Source organism: Punica granatum, unplaced genomic scaffold (assembly GCF_007655135.1).
Source record: "Punica granatum isolate Tunisia-2019 unplaced genomic scaffold, ASM765513v2 Contig00383, whole genome shotgun sequence".
NCBI lineage: Eukaryota > Viridiplantae > Streptophyta > Magnoliopsida > Myrtales > Lythraceae > Punica > Punica granatum.
The window spans coordinates 78931-94204 of record NW_022204310.1 but is presented as its reverse complement, the minus strand read 5'-3'; the positions used below and the strand labels follow the sequence as shown (position 1 = coordinate 94204).

At 36.5% G+C, this 15274-nt stretch overlaps 1 protein-coding gene across 1 annotated transcript; it reads right to left on the bottom strand.

Annotated features, from left to right (window-relative positions):
• Nucleotides 1–13128: 13128 nt before the first annotated feature.
• Nucleotides 13129–14243, bottom strand: LOC116190213 (protein ALP1-like). The gene is made up of 3 exons (XM_031519872.1): nucleotides 13728–14243; nucleotides 13416–13641; nucleotides 13129–13310 (listed from the first exon to the last, which is right to left on the bottom strand). The coding sequence occupies exons 1-3, from the start codon at nucleotides 14241–14243 to the stop codon at nucleotides 13129–13131; spliced, it is 924 nt and encodes a 307-aa protein (XP_031375732.1).
• Nucleotides 14244–15274: the final 1031 nt, after the last annotated feature.

Genomic DNA, 15274 nt, shown 5'->3' with positions numbered 1-15274 from the left:
GAAATAGCAATTTTCCATTTCTTTACTTTTCTCCACAAAGTCTACCTTCGCTTCATAGACGCGGTTTTGGGTCATTGTCGATATCGGTTGGTTCTTGTCCGATTGCTAGAACAATCCCTCGTCTTATGCATTATTTAATTGAGTATATTTTGTTGCAATTTCATACTAGATACATCAAACCTATCAGGCATTATAAAAGGGGCACTATTTTTTTTTTTCGTTTTAATCTTCACACTCACCTACTAATAAAAATGATTGAGTCCGAGTCATGTACAATTTATAACAGTTGATTAGGCAGATTTAATTACGAGGATGTTGACAGCTAGACCAAGTCAAAATGTGATAATGACACATTAAAATGGTCGAAAATGATGCAAAGCGACAGAGTTGATATCATAATCACGCTTGCTATTTTCTTTTTCTTTTTTTCGATTAAAAAGGAGGTCCAATATCTAGTACAACGAAAGAGAAATCATAAATAACTATAAAGGGATATAAATAGTCCTACTAGGTACCGAATTTGCGATCTCTAAATTAATAGGAGAGGACGTGCGCCACTACGCTACCTCTCTTTTAATGGCTCGTTCTTCTCTTTTGATGATACATAATTAGGTTTGCTCATGGGTTCTCATATAGGGTATTTTTCATCCGTCCCAAACTGTAATTAAAGGATTTTGCACAACCGATTTTTGCGAAAAAAAGAAAAGATGTCAATGACTCTTGAAATCGAAGAGAATAATTAATGAAACATTTAAAAAATTAAATTCATTAATTACTATCAAAAGCCTATATAAGCACCGGTAAAATTGAAAGAGACATTTATCCAAAAGAAAAAAAAAAGAATATAAAGAGATGAAGGACTAAAAGCTGAGGGATAGCTCACCAAGCCTATATGGAGGCTTCTCCTTAACGAATGGAGCAATCTCCTTACAGTAGTCTAAATATATACAACTAGTATTATACCCATGCGCTGCATGGGATATTGTATACATTGATTTTTATGATGGAGAATTAGAAAAACAACATATAAAAATATGATTAATTTTGATTAAAAACGCATAACAAAACCTATATATTCTACTAAATAGACATTACAAACATTACAAATTGTGAGCGAGAGTCGAATAAGAGAAAATCATGTTAATAAGCAAATATTCACTGTACTTTTATGAAAGTGCGAATAACATATATACTAAGAGATAATAATCATGTAGTATATATTTTTGTGTATATGCGATATCGTGTTAGGATTAGGGTACAGGAAAAACTATACCGAATCGAAAGATGATGCATGGGATGAATTTTTAGATCTTTTATGTATAGGATACTGAAACATTGGATTTGGAAAAATCACATATCTCAAAAGGTTCAATTCAGTAATCGAGAAAACTTCTCGATATCTTACATACATTGAACGTTGAAAATGTCTTCTCGGTATTCTATATACGTAGATTAGAGATTATGTACGTACGAAATATTATTATAATACGATGAATCTTTAATTTATAATTAAATTCTCTGAGCAACTGAAAGGACGATCAACCATTAGCTGAGGGTTTGCTAATAGAGCTCTCACAACATCAAAGGACAATCAACCATGAGATGGGGATTTGCTAATGGAGCCATCACAATATCACATCTCAGCTTTTATATATTATAATAGACTAGCACACTCACCCACGCATTGCGCGGGCTTTTATATTTATATACTTTAATTAATAATTTATTTCAATATATTTTATAAATATATTGAAATGATGACTTGTAGTAAATTGATTCCGTTAGTTGAGAAATCTATTCCGATGGTGACTGGTAGTTTAATTGTAACTAATTTTGCATTTTTACGATTTTAGTTAATACATTGCAATTCGCATTTTAAATAATTACACAGATGGCATAAAATTTATAATAATCAATAGATAATAATTTAATACTAATTATACATCAAATAGTTCATTACTTATAGAAAAACATCTACTACTACGGATTTGGTAAAACCATGTGGTTTTGATGCTTGCAGCCCCCTGCCCCCGGGGCTTGATTACTTGTTATATGGCTATCAAATTCTACTTCCCTTCTGATCTCCCTCCTCTTACTTGTTATGATCATTTTAAATTATTAATAGCATTTATTAAAAACATTTATTGCAAGGTATAATTAGTTTTAAAATATATATATATAGGTTTAAGTGGTGATGATCGGCTTTTGAGCCATCACCACTCTCATCTCCCCCACTCTCTTTCATCACGTGTGGTGGTTGTGGTGGTGGCTTCGACGCGTACGACGCCATTGCCTAAAAAAAGGTTCGTCAACGTCCTCTGAGGTCGCTGCAATCACATTGAGAGCGGTGGTGGTCATTGACGTCCTCTGATGTCGTCCCTTCTTCCTTGCCACTGATGCAATCGCCGCAATTGTTCCTTTTCCTTTTCCTATTTCCAGTTGTTTTATTTTGTGAAAAGATTATACTATTCAAAAATTGTACAACCGACTATTTTTTCTATTTTATTAGACTATGGTTATTTTTATAATATGTCTAATTCTTTTTTAATAACTTGATTGAACCAAGCCATCAAACTCTTGGTCAACTTCAGAAACCCGTGAACCACTGTTTCACTGCGGTTTTAATATCTATAATGTGGCTGATTTAAAAGGACCGGACCAATTCGAAAATCATATTAATCAGATCAGTTCCATCAAACATGGCAAGTCACGGTTGGTCCGTCTCGTCACTTGATCTTGGGGTATGATAGAACAAAAATCAAGGCTTTGTAATGGTTAAGTATTTAAATAAAAATTACAGGTGTTAAGAGTTAAGATCACATAAATAATGTCACGCGTATGGATAGGATCAAACTATAACAAGCCAATGGTGTTTACTATTACAACTAGCATAGTTGGTTTTTTTCGTCAACTATGGTAGAATTTTAACTCATACAAGTTTAGAGATAAAATTTATAATTAGTTTTTTTAATGAAAAATCTTAATATAAAAATATAGATTGTATTGAAACAAGATAATGGTTTATGTAGTTTGCGTCATAAAATTAAAAAGACATGTAGAACTTCTTTGTATATGCAAAACCATAATAGAATTCAAAAGTATGAATTATAACTTGGATATTTTGCTCTGGATTTTTTTCGTCTTCATGGAAGACTCATTGCCCATGAAGGATAGAAGATAAATCAGAGGAAAAGGCTTTAAAAAGGAGTGAACACCATCTATTGTTCCACTGACACTTCTTTTGAAATTGGGACTTTATCTAACTATGCAAATTACCAAAATTCCATAGATAAAAAAGGATCAATGTTAAAGAATTAATGTACAGAAATTCAAGGATTTTAGAGGTTGTAGTCATACAGAAACATAAATTTATAATTAGCTATATCAGGCGGAACAAAAACACCTACACAAGCAATTCTTATGTTATCTACAGTATAAACAAAGTTAAATATGAAAGAGTTCTTATAGGTATTGCAACATCAGAGCTATTTTTTTTTGTTAGAATTTCAACCAATTAAAAGCACATGAGAACGACGTAAGAAGCAAATCAAAGGAGCAGATAAGAACATATCTTGCACTACGAAAATATATCCACGCTAAAGATATACATCCTTCAACATGAAAAATAAGCATGCATTTTTTACACTAATCCACATATATCCTTTGCAAAACATCATTAAACTTCTAAAAATACTTTCTAATTTTTATTTAGTAGCAGCTTATTTATCCAAGAAACACGTAAGAGACATCTTTAGAGAAAGGGGAACTTATTTTATTTTATTTTATTTTTGTGAAAATTTTCTTTTCATTATTTCGATTGCTGCAAGGGACACACACTACAATCTTCCATCCTACTGTGGAAATATCGGGTGCCCTACTACTTCTTTATCGATAATAATAATAATAATAATAAATAGTTTCCCCCTCTAAAACGTAAAAATACTGTATGGGCACCAACGGACAAAAGGGGTAAAATAAAAGACCCGCACTGCTATATATTACGAGAAAAAAAAATGAAATATCATTATGCTCCTTATGTGTCTTCATCCTGAATTTCAGCCATCCTTCCTCTTCGAAACAAAACATTGTTCTGTTAGGGTGACACTACGGCTTTAACAAATTATGACAAAGACATGTTTTCGCCAAAAGGCCCAAAACCTATCATCTTTTGCCTAATTGCCCATGTTTGGGTTATGTCAAGTGTATGATTAGTCAAATTTTGCGTTTTGTTATGGACAAACCCGCTCTAAGTGCTCGGAGCTACGCTAGGATAATGGAAACACTTCAGTCGGGTGAAGGGGGCAATGCAGATGAACTTGCGCCTGCACAGGCTGCCTGTCTCTACCCCGTTGCCCGAAGTGTTTCGATTATCCTAATCCTAGGGTTGTTGGTAAGTTAAGAACATATGATATTACCCTCGTACTGAAAATGATTTTTGAGAAAAGATGAGACTACGCGATACGGGCCACCTCGACCTATAGCCGGTGCCAATCGATTCCTTGGGTCCTCCAGGTTATACAAGGACCCAGAAAGGAACCAAAAGACTGGTTGATCTGCCTAGAAGTGATGTGAAAAAGACTCCTGCACCCCAACCTGAACCCCCTAGAATCAGGCGAATATCTGAATCAAGGTACGCGAGTCACTCTCTGACATCCACGCTACATCGGACCACGCACCTCAATACTTTGCAAAAATTTGAGTTTGAAAAATGCAAGATCACCCGTTCTTAAATTATCGACGCGATTACCGATTATTTGTCAATTTATGCATTTTGCTTAAAGCCGAGTAATTTATTTAGCCAAGTTCCACGTCCCTTTTTCCCCATGTGTGGAATTTTTAGGTTAATTAAAATCTTGCCAAATGCTGTAAATTTGTGGATTTTAGGCCGTCGAGTTGGCCATTGATGGACCGTTCGATAAGAGCTTTAATTCCTGACCATTTTAAACTTAAAAACCGCTTTTATGTCGAGTTTATATGATTAATCTAAATTCGTGTGAGGTTTTATTCAAAATAACAAGGAATGCATCCAAAACACACGAATCGTGGGCACACAATCACATTGAACTCATCGAATACACTCATCAAACATCGAAAGACCTATTGCATGATACTAAGATGGAGATTTATACCTGATCCCGAAAGATTCTCAGGATGAGCTAGCTCGGAAGATCCTTATCTACCGCGGACCGAGACGGTCTTCAAGTCGGGACCAACCTAGGCCTAGGTCGGTCTCCATGTCGTCTTCGAGCCCCACCGGCATCAACCTACCATCTTCTTATCTCTCCAACTTTCTCTCGCTTAATTAAAGTTTTCGCCTCCTTGTGGTTTTTGAATAGATTGAAGAAAACCGAGCATTAGTGATCACATCTAGGCCGATACAAAACATATACATTTCTATCAAATCATGTCTAATTCAAGGTACACCAAGAAAAGAAATATCCGACCAGATTTGAGATCATTGATAAATCGAGCTAAAAATGAGTTTTGAATTTCCTTTACTAAGCCATGAAAGACAAATCCCACACCCTTGAACTAAACATTGACATTTATGTCAAAAAAGGAGTGCGTGAGGTCAATTTCAACCTTTCTATTCCAACAAAATGCCGCCGCCACAGATCAGCCACGCACCCAATATAACACTGAATATTCAAGGTCATGCAAAGCTTAATAAAGTCAACTAAAGACCAAACATGCAACCCAACACGTGACCATCAAGATTAGGTGAAGCACCGTCGGAAACAGGCCAGACATTCTTGAAATCGATAAAGGAATCATCACATGTCATGGCTGCACAACATCCATGATTAAATGAGCTCACCCGAGCTATATTTAAGGGGACTTAACCAACGGGCTGATGGGAAGGAAGAAGGGCTGTAGAAGAGCTCAACGAGCTCGGTGGAGGGTTGGATAGCAGCGAGACAACAGCAGCAACTCGAGCAGTTACAACTCAGGAGGCTCGAGAAGAACCTACAACAAGAGGAAAAGGAACGGCAAAACGGGGGCAAGAATAAAGGGAACGGATGGAAATAGAAATTGATAAAAAGGAGGATGGAGAATTTAGTTATTGCTGGTGCGTTCTGGGATGGTGAGAATCAAACGATGAAGAGAGCAGGAAAGAAAAGGCTGAGCTCAGGAAGGTGGGGGCGGTCCGTTGCTGTCGTGAAGAAGGAGAGGAAGCCGAGCTTGAGAATCCAAGGAGGTGGCTGTGATGTTAATGGGAGAAAGTACAGAATGGTAATGGTGTCGGTTGAAGATGGAGGTCTCGTCCTCGAGGAAAAGACAGGGTCGCTGGTCCAGTCTTCTGTCTATCCCCCTGTGCTGCGTTTCTTGCCGTGAAGGAGAAGGAGAAGCTGAGGAGGTGGTTGCTGGGGAGTTGCAGAAGAGGAGCAGAGATGGCGTGTGGAAGGAGGGTGATGTGCTTCAGATTGCAGCCCAACATGTATTTGAATTTTCGAGACCAAACACGCATTTTAGAAGACTCTGAAACAAGAATTTAGATTAATTAGATATTAAATTTCATATATTACTATAATATAGTTTCTCTTAATTAGATATTATTTTCATTATTAGCTTGAGTCAGTAGTCTTAAGTTTCCCATTTCAGATTGTTTCTTTATTCTATTTTAGGAAAGTAATCTAGAGGATATTAGATATCATTTTCTTATTCTAAAGTCAAGGGATGTGTCTTCCCTCTATATATATATGCTAGGAGGAGATCTGAAAAATACGAATTTGATGAATATTTTGAATGAAATTGCCTAAAGCATTTCCTCTCTTTTCTTATCTGAACAAATTCCTTATTTAGTGGCGAAAATCCCGATTCTTATCGTTCATCCTTGAGTGTGGCGAATCAATCCGACTTTTCTTACTCGTGGCGAGTCATCTTATCGAGTGAGTTTTGTTGGTTCTACCATCCACCCTTCTTTCTTACCCAGTTCTGATTCGTTAGCCCATCATTTGGTATCAGAAAGACTTTTCTGATTCGTGGCGAGTTATCTTATCGAGTGAGTTTAGTTGATTCTACCCTCCACCCTACTTTCTTACCCAATTCTGGTTCATGAGCCCATCATTTGGTATCAGAGCGAAGGTTCTATCCATGTTGGCTGAGTGAAACACGTGAAGGAGTGAACACACGTGTAATTGACTGGATTTTGCTAAATATGCGGAGATAATGGCTAAAGACCACCCAGAACGAGTTCCAAGAGGGCTTATCTTCAACCAAGACTTGCTCCCCACATTACAACGAACTAAAGAAATTTTAGTGCGACTAGAGCGAGCTACCCAAGCCCTCGAGAGTTTAGAATGGGTGCAGGAGAATTATCTCCCAAAAAGAATCCCGACTTTCAACGGAAGCGTGAATGCTGAAGAATTCTTGGTGTGGATTTCGGATGTGGACCGATTTTTCGACTACTACGACATCCCCGATGATGGAAGCCGAGTTGATAGAGTTGTTTATTGGTTAAGGGGCAAAGCTTCTACTTGGTGGGAGAAATTGGAAAATAATCGTCTTGGAGATGGAAGGAATTTAGTATTTACGTGGAGGCGCATGAAACAACTCTTAAAGGTCAGATTCTTTCCTTTAGGATATGAAGAACGCCTTTGTGAATCTGAAGACGATTGCATGAACTCTACCTATCCTCTTAAGAATGGAAAACAAATGCTTTTCCTATGAAGACTCTTGATGTTGAGGAAAAAGTATAGCTTGAAGAGGCTTCTATGAAGAGTGAAAAATTAAAAGAAGAAGAAGTGGAGTCCGAGAATGAAGCAGCTCAAGCATCACAAGATAATAATGTTATGGTCGAGAAGGATTTAGCGATTGGCAAGATGCTACGGGAGGAACTAAATTCAAACTCTGCAAAGAAAGTGCAGACTGAACTGATTTTAAACCCAGGCCAAGTAGAACTTCCAGAAGAAATTGCTATTGAAGAATTGTTGATGGTGTTTCATCCAATCGAGGCAAAATTTGCGAAAGCATATACAAGCCCACCGAGGAAGCAACAGTTCAAGCAACGAGTTGGTTGGTGAGGAAGCAAAAAGAAGCCAATCTATGAAGAATTACAGGAGAGAGTCCGAACAGAAAAGTTGGTCATTAAGTGGCAAGCTAAAAAGCACCGACACATGAAGACCAGCAGAAGATCAACAAAGACTTGAGGACGCGTCTTTTTCTAACCGAGAGGGGATGATGTGCTTCAGATTGCAACCTAACATGTATTCGAATTTTCGGGACCGGACACGCATTCTAGAAGACTCTGAAACAAGAATTTAGATTAATTAGATATTAAGTTTCCTATATTGCTATAATATAGTTTCTCTTAATTAGATATTATTTTCATTATTAGCTTGAGTTAGTAGTTTTAAGTTTCTTATTTCAGATTGTTTCCTTATTCTATTTTAGGAAAGTAATCTAGAGAATATTAGATGTCAGTTTCCTATTCTAAAGTCAAGGGATGTGTCTTCCATACATATATATATAAATATGCTAGAAGAAGATCTGAAAAATACGAATTTGATGAATATTTTGAATGAAATTGCCTAGAGCGTTTCCTCTCTTTTCTTATCTGAACAAGGTCCTTGTTTAGTGGCAAAAATCACAATTCTTATAGTTCATCCTTGAGTGGGGCGATTCAATCCGACTTTTCTTACTCGTGGTGAGTCATCTTATCGAGTGAGTTTTGTTGGTTCTACCATCCACCCTTCTTTCTTACCCAGTTCTAGTTCGTCATCATTTGGTATCGGAGAGACTTTTCTTACTCGTGGCGAGTTATCTTATCGAGTGAGTTTAGTTGATTCTACCATCCACCCTACTTTCTTACCCAGTTTTGGTTCGTGAGCCCATCAAAGGGGAAAGGAGGAAATGGTGTCTTGTACTCCACCTTGCTCAGCCAAAGCAGAAGGAGCAGAAGGTGCAACTGTCCATTCGAAATTTTTCTGAGCTACTCATGAACCCGTGGATCTTTCTAATATTTTTTCTTGATCCCTATATAGGTTAGGCACATCCTCATAAAATTTGAAGTTCGTTTGACCTTAGGAAGTGCCCGAAGAAATTTTTATTCCACAGCTGGTCAAAACTGGGAAATTTGGTTCTGATCTATGAGAAAACCTTTAATTCTGTGCTAATCTATCCTAAAACACATCCCCTTTTTTGTATTTTCTGAACCTTCAGTGAATTGGGAATCCATTGACGTTGGCCATGCTTGAAAATACGAAGAATTGATTTTTTTTTTATGGATTTTCTCCCTCGATTGGTAGAGTCTGCTCAGGTTTAACTGCTTTGTGCATGGTGCGCTAACAAATTCATAACTCTCTCTTTGTATTGTATCTTGGGATGACTAACCCGTCAAATCGAACTTAACTCAATTTCCTAGGTCAAGCATATGTGAGTCACCCTTTTAGGTTCAATATTGGTCATGATATGATGCGTCGAATCCCATGCTCAAGCTGTTGTATTCACTGTTTGGGCACTCCAGTTCCCACGAATTTTGTTTCTTTGCTTGAATGGACTGTCGATGTGATTCTTGTGTTAAAATGTCCCCGATCAACAAACGTTGATCTAAAAATACCAAACTTGGCTTTGGGATCCATGAAGATAGTCTTACTCACTGAAGAGAATGTTACAGAAATGTGAGTTCCTCTTTGTCCACTGCCTTCGATTTGAATGTTGATAATTTGTGTCTCACTCTTCAGGATCAACTGTGTGTGCCACAAAATTCCATATGTTGCCCTCGCTATTTTTGTTAGAGTTTTGGAATTCTAGTCGGGAGTCTTGTTGATGTCCTATCTTAGAGCCGGTGGACCAAAATAGGGTGGTAACAGATATACTGAAAAGAGCACTGATCGCGCACTAAAACGTGTACCATGCAACTCCATACGTTGCATAAATGAAGTAAATTAATTTTTTCCTGCCAAAAAGTAAATTAGTAAAATATTTTGTCCGCAATCTATCGCAGGTTCAAAAATTACATCAAATGATTTGAAAATTTTCAAAGGCAAGGCCTATTTCCACTCTCACTTTGACTAATCCAATCCATTAATTATTCATTTTACTAAATTACCCCCAATACCAAATTAATTAATTTAACTAATATAGATAGAGTCCTTAAATCGCTCCTCTATCTTCATTTATCGATGTTCAAAGGCTAGGGCTATTTCCACCCTCACTTTGATTAATCCACACCATTAATTATTCATCTTACTAAATTACCCCCACTACCAAATTAATTAATTTAACTGATATAGATAGAGTCTTTAAATCGCTCCTCTATCTTCATTTATTGATGGATTATTACAATTTATTTCCAATGTAACATTTCTTCTCTTTATTCTAATTAGCCACTACTCAAAATTATTTTCAACAAAATTTATACTTCTAACCTTTGTAACTAAATGAGACCAAATATGACTCTACCCAAAGAAACCCGATATTTCATATGTTTAGTAGTTCATTATTCATATAAAAAAATTTACGTCAAACGAAAAAAGAACCAAACTTCATGTTATTTTTTAAAAGAAAAATAAAAGAAATATCACCTAAAATAATATAAGAATATATTTAAGAAAGTTGAGGAAAAATATTTTTTTGAAACACTGGTCCGACCATAACGATCGAATTATTTGCCTCAATGGGTTAAACATATTATCTATTACCTTGTCTAGATCGGGTTTAAAGAATTGAGAAAAAGGGATAATTTTAAGAAAATTATAAAACTAAAAAAATTTAAAAATTATTTAAAAAACTAATGAGTGTGGAAAAGTGCTCCCTCTTATACCAGGTATTATGCTCCCACTTCGCAGTGGGTCCAAAACTGTCTCAAATGATTTGGTAGATATATGTAATTAGTAATATGGATTGAAAAAAGGGACAGGAGTTAGGGAAAAAAAACCTTTTTATGGAAATAATTGATCCAACCAAAATGATCGAATCATTTGTCTCAATGGGACAACCAGATTAACTGTTATCTTGATTGATTGGAATTTAAGATACTAATAAAGGGGTTAAAAATGCGAAACTAAAAACTGAAATTTTTTATAAAAATTAAAGTAGTTGCGATGGGCACCGAAGAAAATAACAATTCGGTTATTTGTTTCAACGAGTAGATATGACTACCTACAACTTTTTGGGTCGAATTTAAAAATATTGAAAAAGAGAGGAAAAATAAAAAAGAAAATTTAAAATTAGAATTAAAAAAAACTAAAGCAGTCGGCAATTGCACTAATCAAAAAATGACGACTGGATCGCTCATCTTGATGGATAGAACGAATCACGTGCCACCTTTTTCTCATCAAATTAAAAATACTGAAAAAAGAGAAGAAATTAAAAAAAAGTGAAAATTTAAAAATTGGGATTTCAAGGGGAAAAAAAGACGGAACTGGAAAAACTCCCCACTCGCTCTTTTGCCTCAATATATATAAATTATAGATATAGATAGATATACATATTGATATGAATATAAATAGATAAATGGACGGATGGATGTAAGTGTATATATACATATATATATATATATATGAAACAAGTATATTTCCACCATTTATCTTTCTTTCTTAATATATGTATATGAATTTCTTCTAACATTTCATTTAGGATTTTTTTTCTTTTTTACTTTTCTTTTTTTCAATTACAAGGGAGGCTCATAAATCTAATACATTAAAATATGCATTCTAATTTTAATAACTAATAAAGGAGTATTGATAGTCCTACTAAGTATCAAACTTAAAACTTTTCATTATCAGACAAGAGTATGCCTTCTGTGCAAGTGCAATTCAAAATTTTTCATTTACAACTCCCATGCAAGTGCAAATGCAAGGCATATGAGATTTTAAGATGAGCAAGCATTTGCTCTGAAAAAAATTAACTTATTAGAGATGACCTTATTTATTTATTTATTTATTCAATAATAGGTGAAGCGGAAAAGTTTATTATAGGGTTGATGACACCAATAGGCACGTAGTTTACTCATTGTCCCCACCTCAAGCACGTTTTTTATTTTTTATAATTGTACAAACATGCATAGGGTTTGAATTTCGTCCCAAATTTAACAGATCCATCAAATTCCGTAAAAGATTTCCGTTAAATGCTTATGTGGCACATTTGCTGGCTCACAATTGCACACGTAGACATCAACCGGCGTTCTATGAGCTTCAGCTTACACCAATTCCCCTCCAATATGAAGTTGACACGTACAACTCAAAACCCACTGGCTATTTAGAAAGACCCCAATATTTCTTATGTTTTAAATTTTGGCCCACGCAATGTTCTGGGAAAAAAATCATATTTTTTTCCGGTTATAAGAGAGGTCCGTGAAATTAATGTAATAAAATAGAAATTCTAATAACTAATAAAATGACATAAATATTCTCATTGAGTGTCGAATATGAAAATTCTTAGTTATCACTAAGCGAGAATATGCTAAACCTCTTTTGATAAAAGCCCATGTTCTTTACATCTTTCCACATCGGTCCCTTCCTCTCTCTCCTGCTCTCCTCAAAGTCCCAGAATCCTCTCTGCCATGTGTATCTCCACCTTCCTCTACTAGTCTACTTCCGTCATCTTTTTACTTTTTACCTAACCTCCATGAACAAGAGCATGACAAAGAACAAGCTGAACCAGAGAATGGTGACAAGGTTGAAGAATCCAAAGACAAAAGATGATGACGATGACCTGATTCAGAGATTTTTCTACTCTGTTTGGATTCGCGGTTAAAGTTAAAAAAATTTTAATAGCTTTAACTCAATACTACACAACAAAACACACTTTCTCAAAGTCAAACTGGTAGGCCCCATATCTTATTAAAACATACAATCCCATTATAATCAATTATCTACACCATCCATTCATTCGAATATTACCGACTTCCTCTTGTTTCCGCTTGCCATATTGCATTTGCAATACGGTTACGTGATGCATCCATTTTCCTGCTTCTCATGTTTACATCAACCCGATCTCCAATTAGATGAGGAGGATTTCGGAATTCATCGTAATATTGCCATGCATTTCCATACTCTTCGAATAATCTATCATGATAATTATTAAGCCGAATGAAATTGTGCAACACGAAGCATGTAAGAGTAATTTGTCCTTGGCAAACCGAGCCGTAATTTGGCATTGACCGTAGTATGGCAAATCTGTTCTTCAGCACCCCAAAACACTGCTCAATAATATTACGAACGATGCATGGCGCTGATTGAATAACTCTTTCTCCATCGTTGGTGGGGTGTCATCATTAAAGTCACAGCGGTGATACATTTGCCCTTTGTAAGGAGCCATATAACCGGGAATATTGGGGAATCCCGCATCAACTACGTAATACTGTTCTGCAAGCACAAATGTAGATCTAATATATAACAATTGTTGAATGTAAATATGAAAATACATATGCGATTGACAAGGAACATGCGATATGAGCAAGAACAACTTACCACCATATGGTGCGGGGAATGATTGCAATGTAGCGGCATCGGACAAAAGTCTCAAGTCGTGAGCCGAACCCTCCCATCCAGTCACGACATGTGTGAACATCATGTCATGTGAATAAGCGACGAGAACATTTTGCGTAATCTCATTATTTCGATTGCGATACGTGCCTCTCACCGATGAAGGAACACAAGCAGCCACATGGGTTCCATCGATTGCTCCAAAGCAATTCTACAGTAATAATGAAAAGAATACGAATTATAGTATAAATGAAAAAATTAATTGCCATTTTAATTTCTCAGATATACGAAAAATACCTTAAAGAATGGGTACCATTTTCGACATCTCTGAATTTCAGGCTGCACATCAACGTTCATCCGTCTTATGTACGTTGGTGACAATGAATGAATTCCTCGAACTATTAACTTGATGACCCGTGACACCGTCTCCTTAGAATGCTGAAATCGTTCGGCAACCACAGCGAAGCGCGTACTATGTCCAACTACCAGTAAGAACATGCTAACCATCTCCTCGACGGTCATACCTTTCCTGGAATTTTTGATTCCATAGTTTGCCCTTAGCGTATCGCACAAGTTATGAAATACGTGAGGGTTCATCCTGAAATTCTCGTAACACCTTGTGTCATTGGCAAGAACTTCCTCTATGTAATGTCTGCCTTGTAGACTTGAGGTTCTACAAGGAATGTTGCCCGGGACATGTTGTTCGGCCACTGCATTCTCAAGCGCTAGATAAATCCACATAAGCTCAGTGTCGTAATCTTCTTCATATGTTGCTTGATTATCATTTTGTCGTGAATTCCTGTTTCTTGGCATCGTGCATTCCCTTTAGCTTAGCGGACTATATCGACAAATAACATGGCATATTATCACAAATTTGGATTTATAAGGGGAAAGGAAGCAAGTTTCATATGTAAAATAAATGCAAGACCACTGCACAAACAACATAGACAAATATCACAAGATTCACATAAAACAAAGGCAAACAATCCAAGCAAAGTACTTGCACACACAACAAATATAAAACAAGGGTTTGGTTAATGTCGTAACAGATAAACAATATAAAAATATAACAGAGTAGAGGATGCATCATGCCCGTTCAAGGGCCAACAAGGCGACGAACCCATGGCAGCCTTGAATCATCGACAAAGCACATGAACAGTCGCCTTGTCTGCTCATCCTTTGAAAGGCTATCACTGGCCACAAGGTACTCCTCTATGGACAATTCTGGACGCAGTTTATTGAGTACTGCCATCACCTCCTTGATGTTGTTCTTCTCTGGTTTCTCGGGGCTTGTCACAAATTTACTTCTCTTTGATGTTGAAGGGGTACAAATTCTCTCCTTCTCCCTCCTGCTCATATTGCACTTTAACATGTCGAGGCACTCCTGCAATCGGGAGTCAGCATTGGAACTCCTTATACGCACTTGATGACGGGACGCTGTAATGACAGGCTCGGTAACCTCATGAACCGGGTCATCACTATTGCCGGAGCCCTCTTCAAGATTGATTGGTTCTTTTCCATGACTTGTCGCTGCTGCTAGGAACTCCTCTTCCATGCGTGCATAAGTTCCTGGGCTCTTCGGTGGTTCGGCGGATGAAATACGTAACGCACATGTTGCTGTCTTAGATCTGAACAACTATTTTAATGAGTTGTAATGCTTGCAGCCTTTGGACTAGAAACTCTTGTAGCTACTGGTCTTCTGCATGTAAAAAAAAAGAACAATTGTGCAGTTACAACTACTTCTAGTGAAATGATACAAATTGAAAATAGTAATCCTCTATAGGTTATTGTTACTATACCTTAATAAACTTGTCCCACACATCAGCACTCGCCTTTACGGTGTT

Coding starts and splice junctions, on each gene's coding strand:
- LOC116190213 (XM_031519872.1), bottom strand. CDS start 14,243: ATGCCAAGAAACAGGAATTCACGACAAAATGATAATCAAGCAACATAT. Junction 13,642..13,727: donor AATGGTACCCATTCTTTAAG/GTATTTTTCGTA, acceptor TTATTACTGTAG/AATTGCTTTGGAGCAATCGA. Junction 13,311..13,415: donor ATTCCCCGCACCATATGGTG/GTAAGTTGTTCT, acceptor TTGTGCTTGCAG/AACAGTATTACGTAGTTGAT.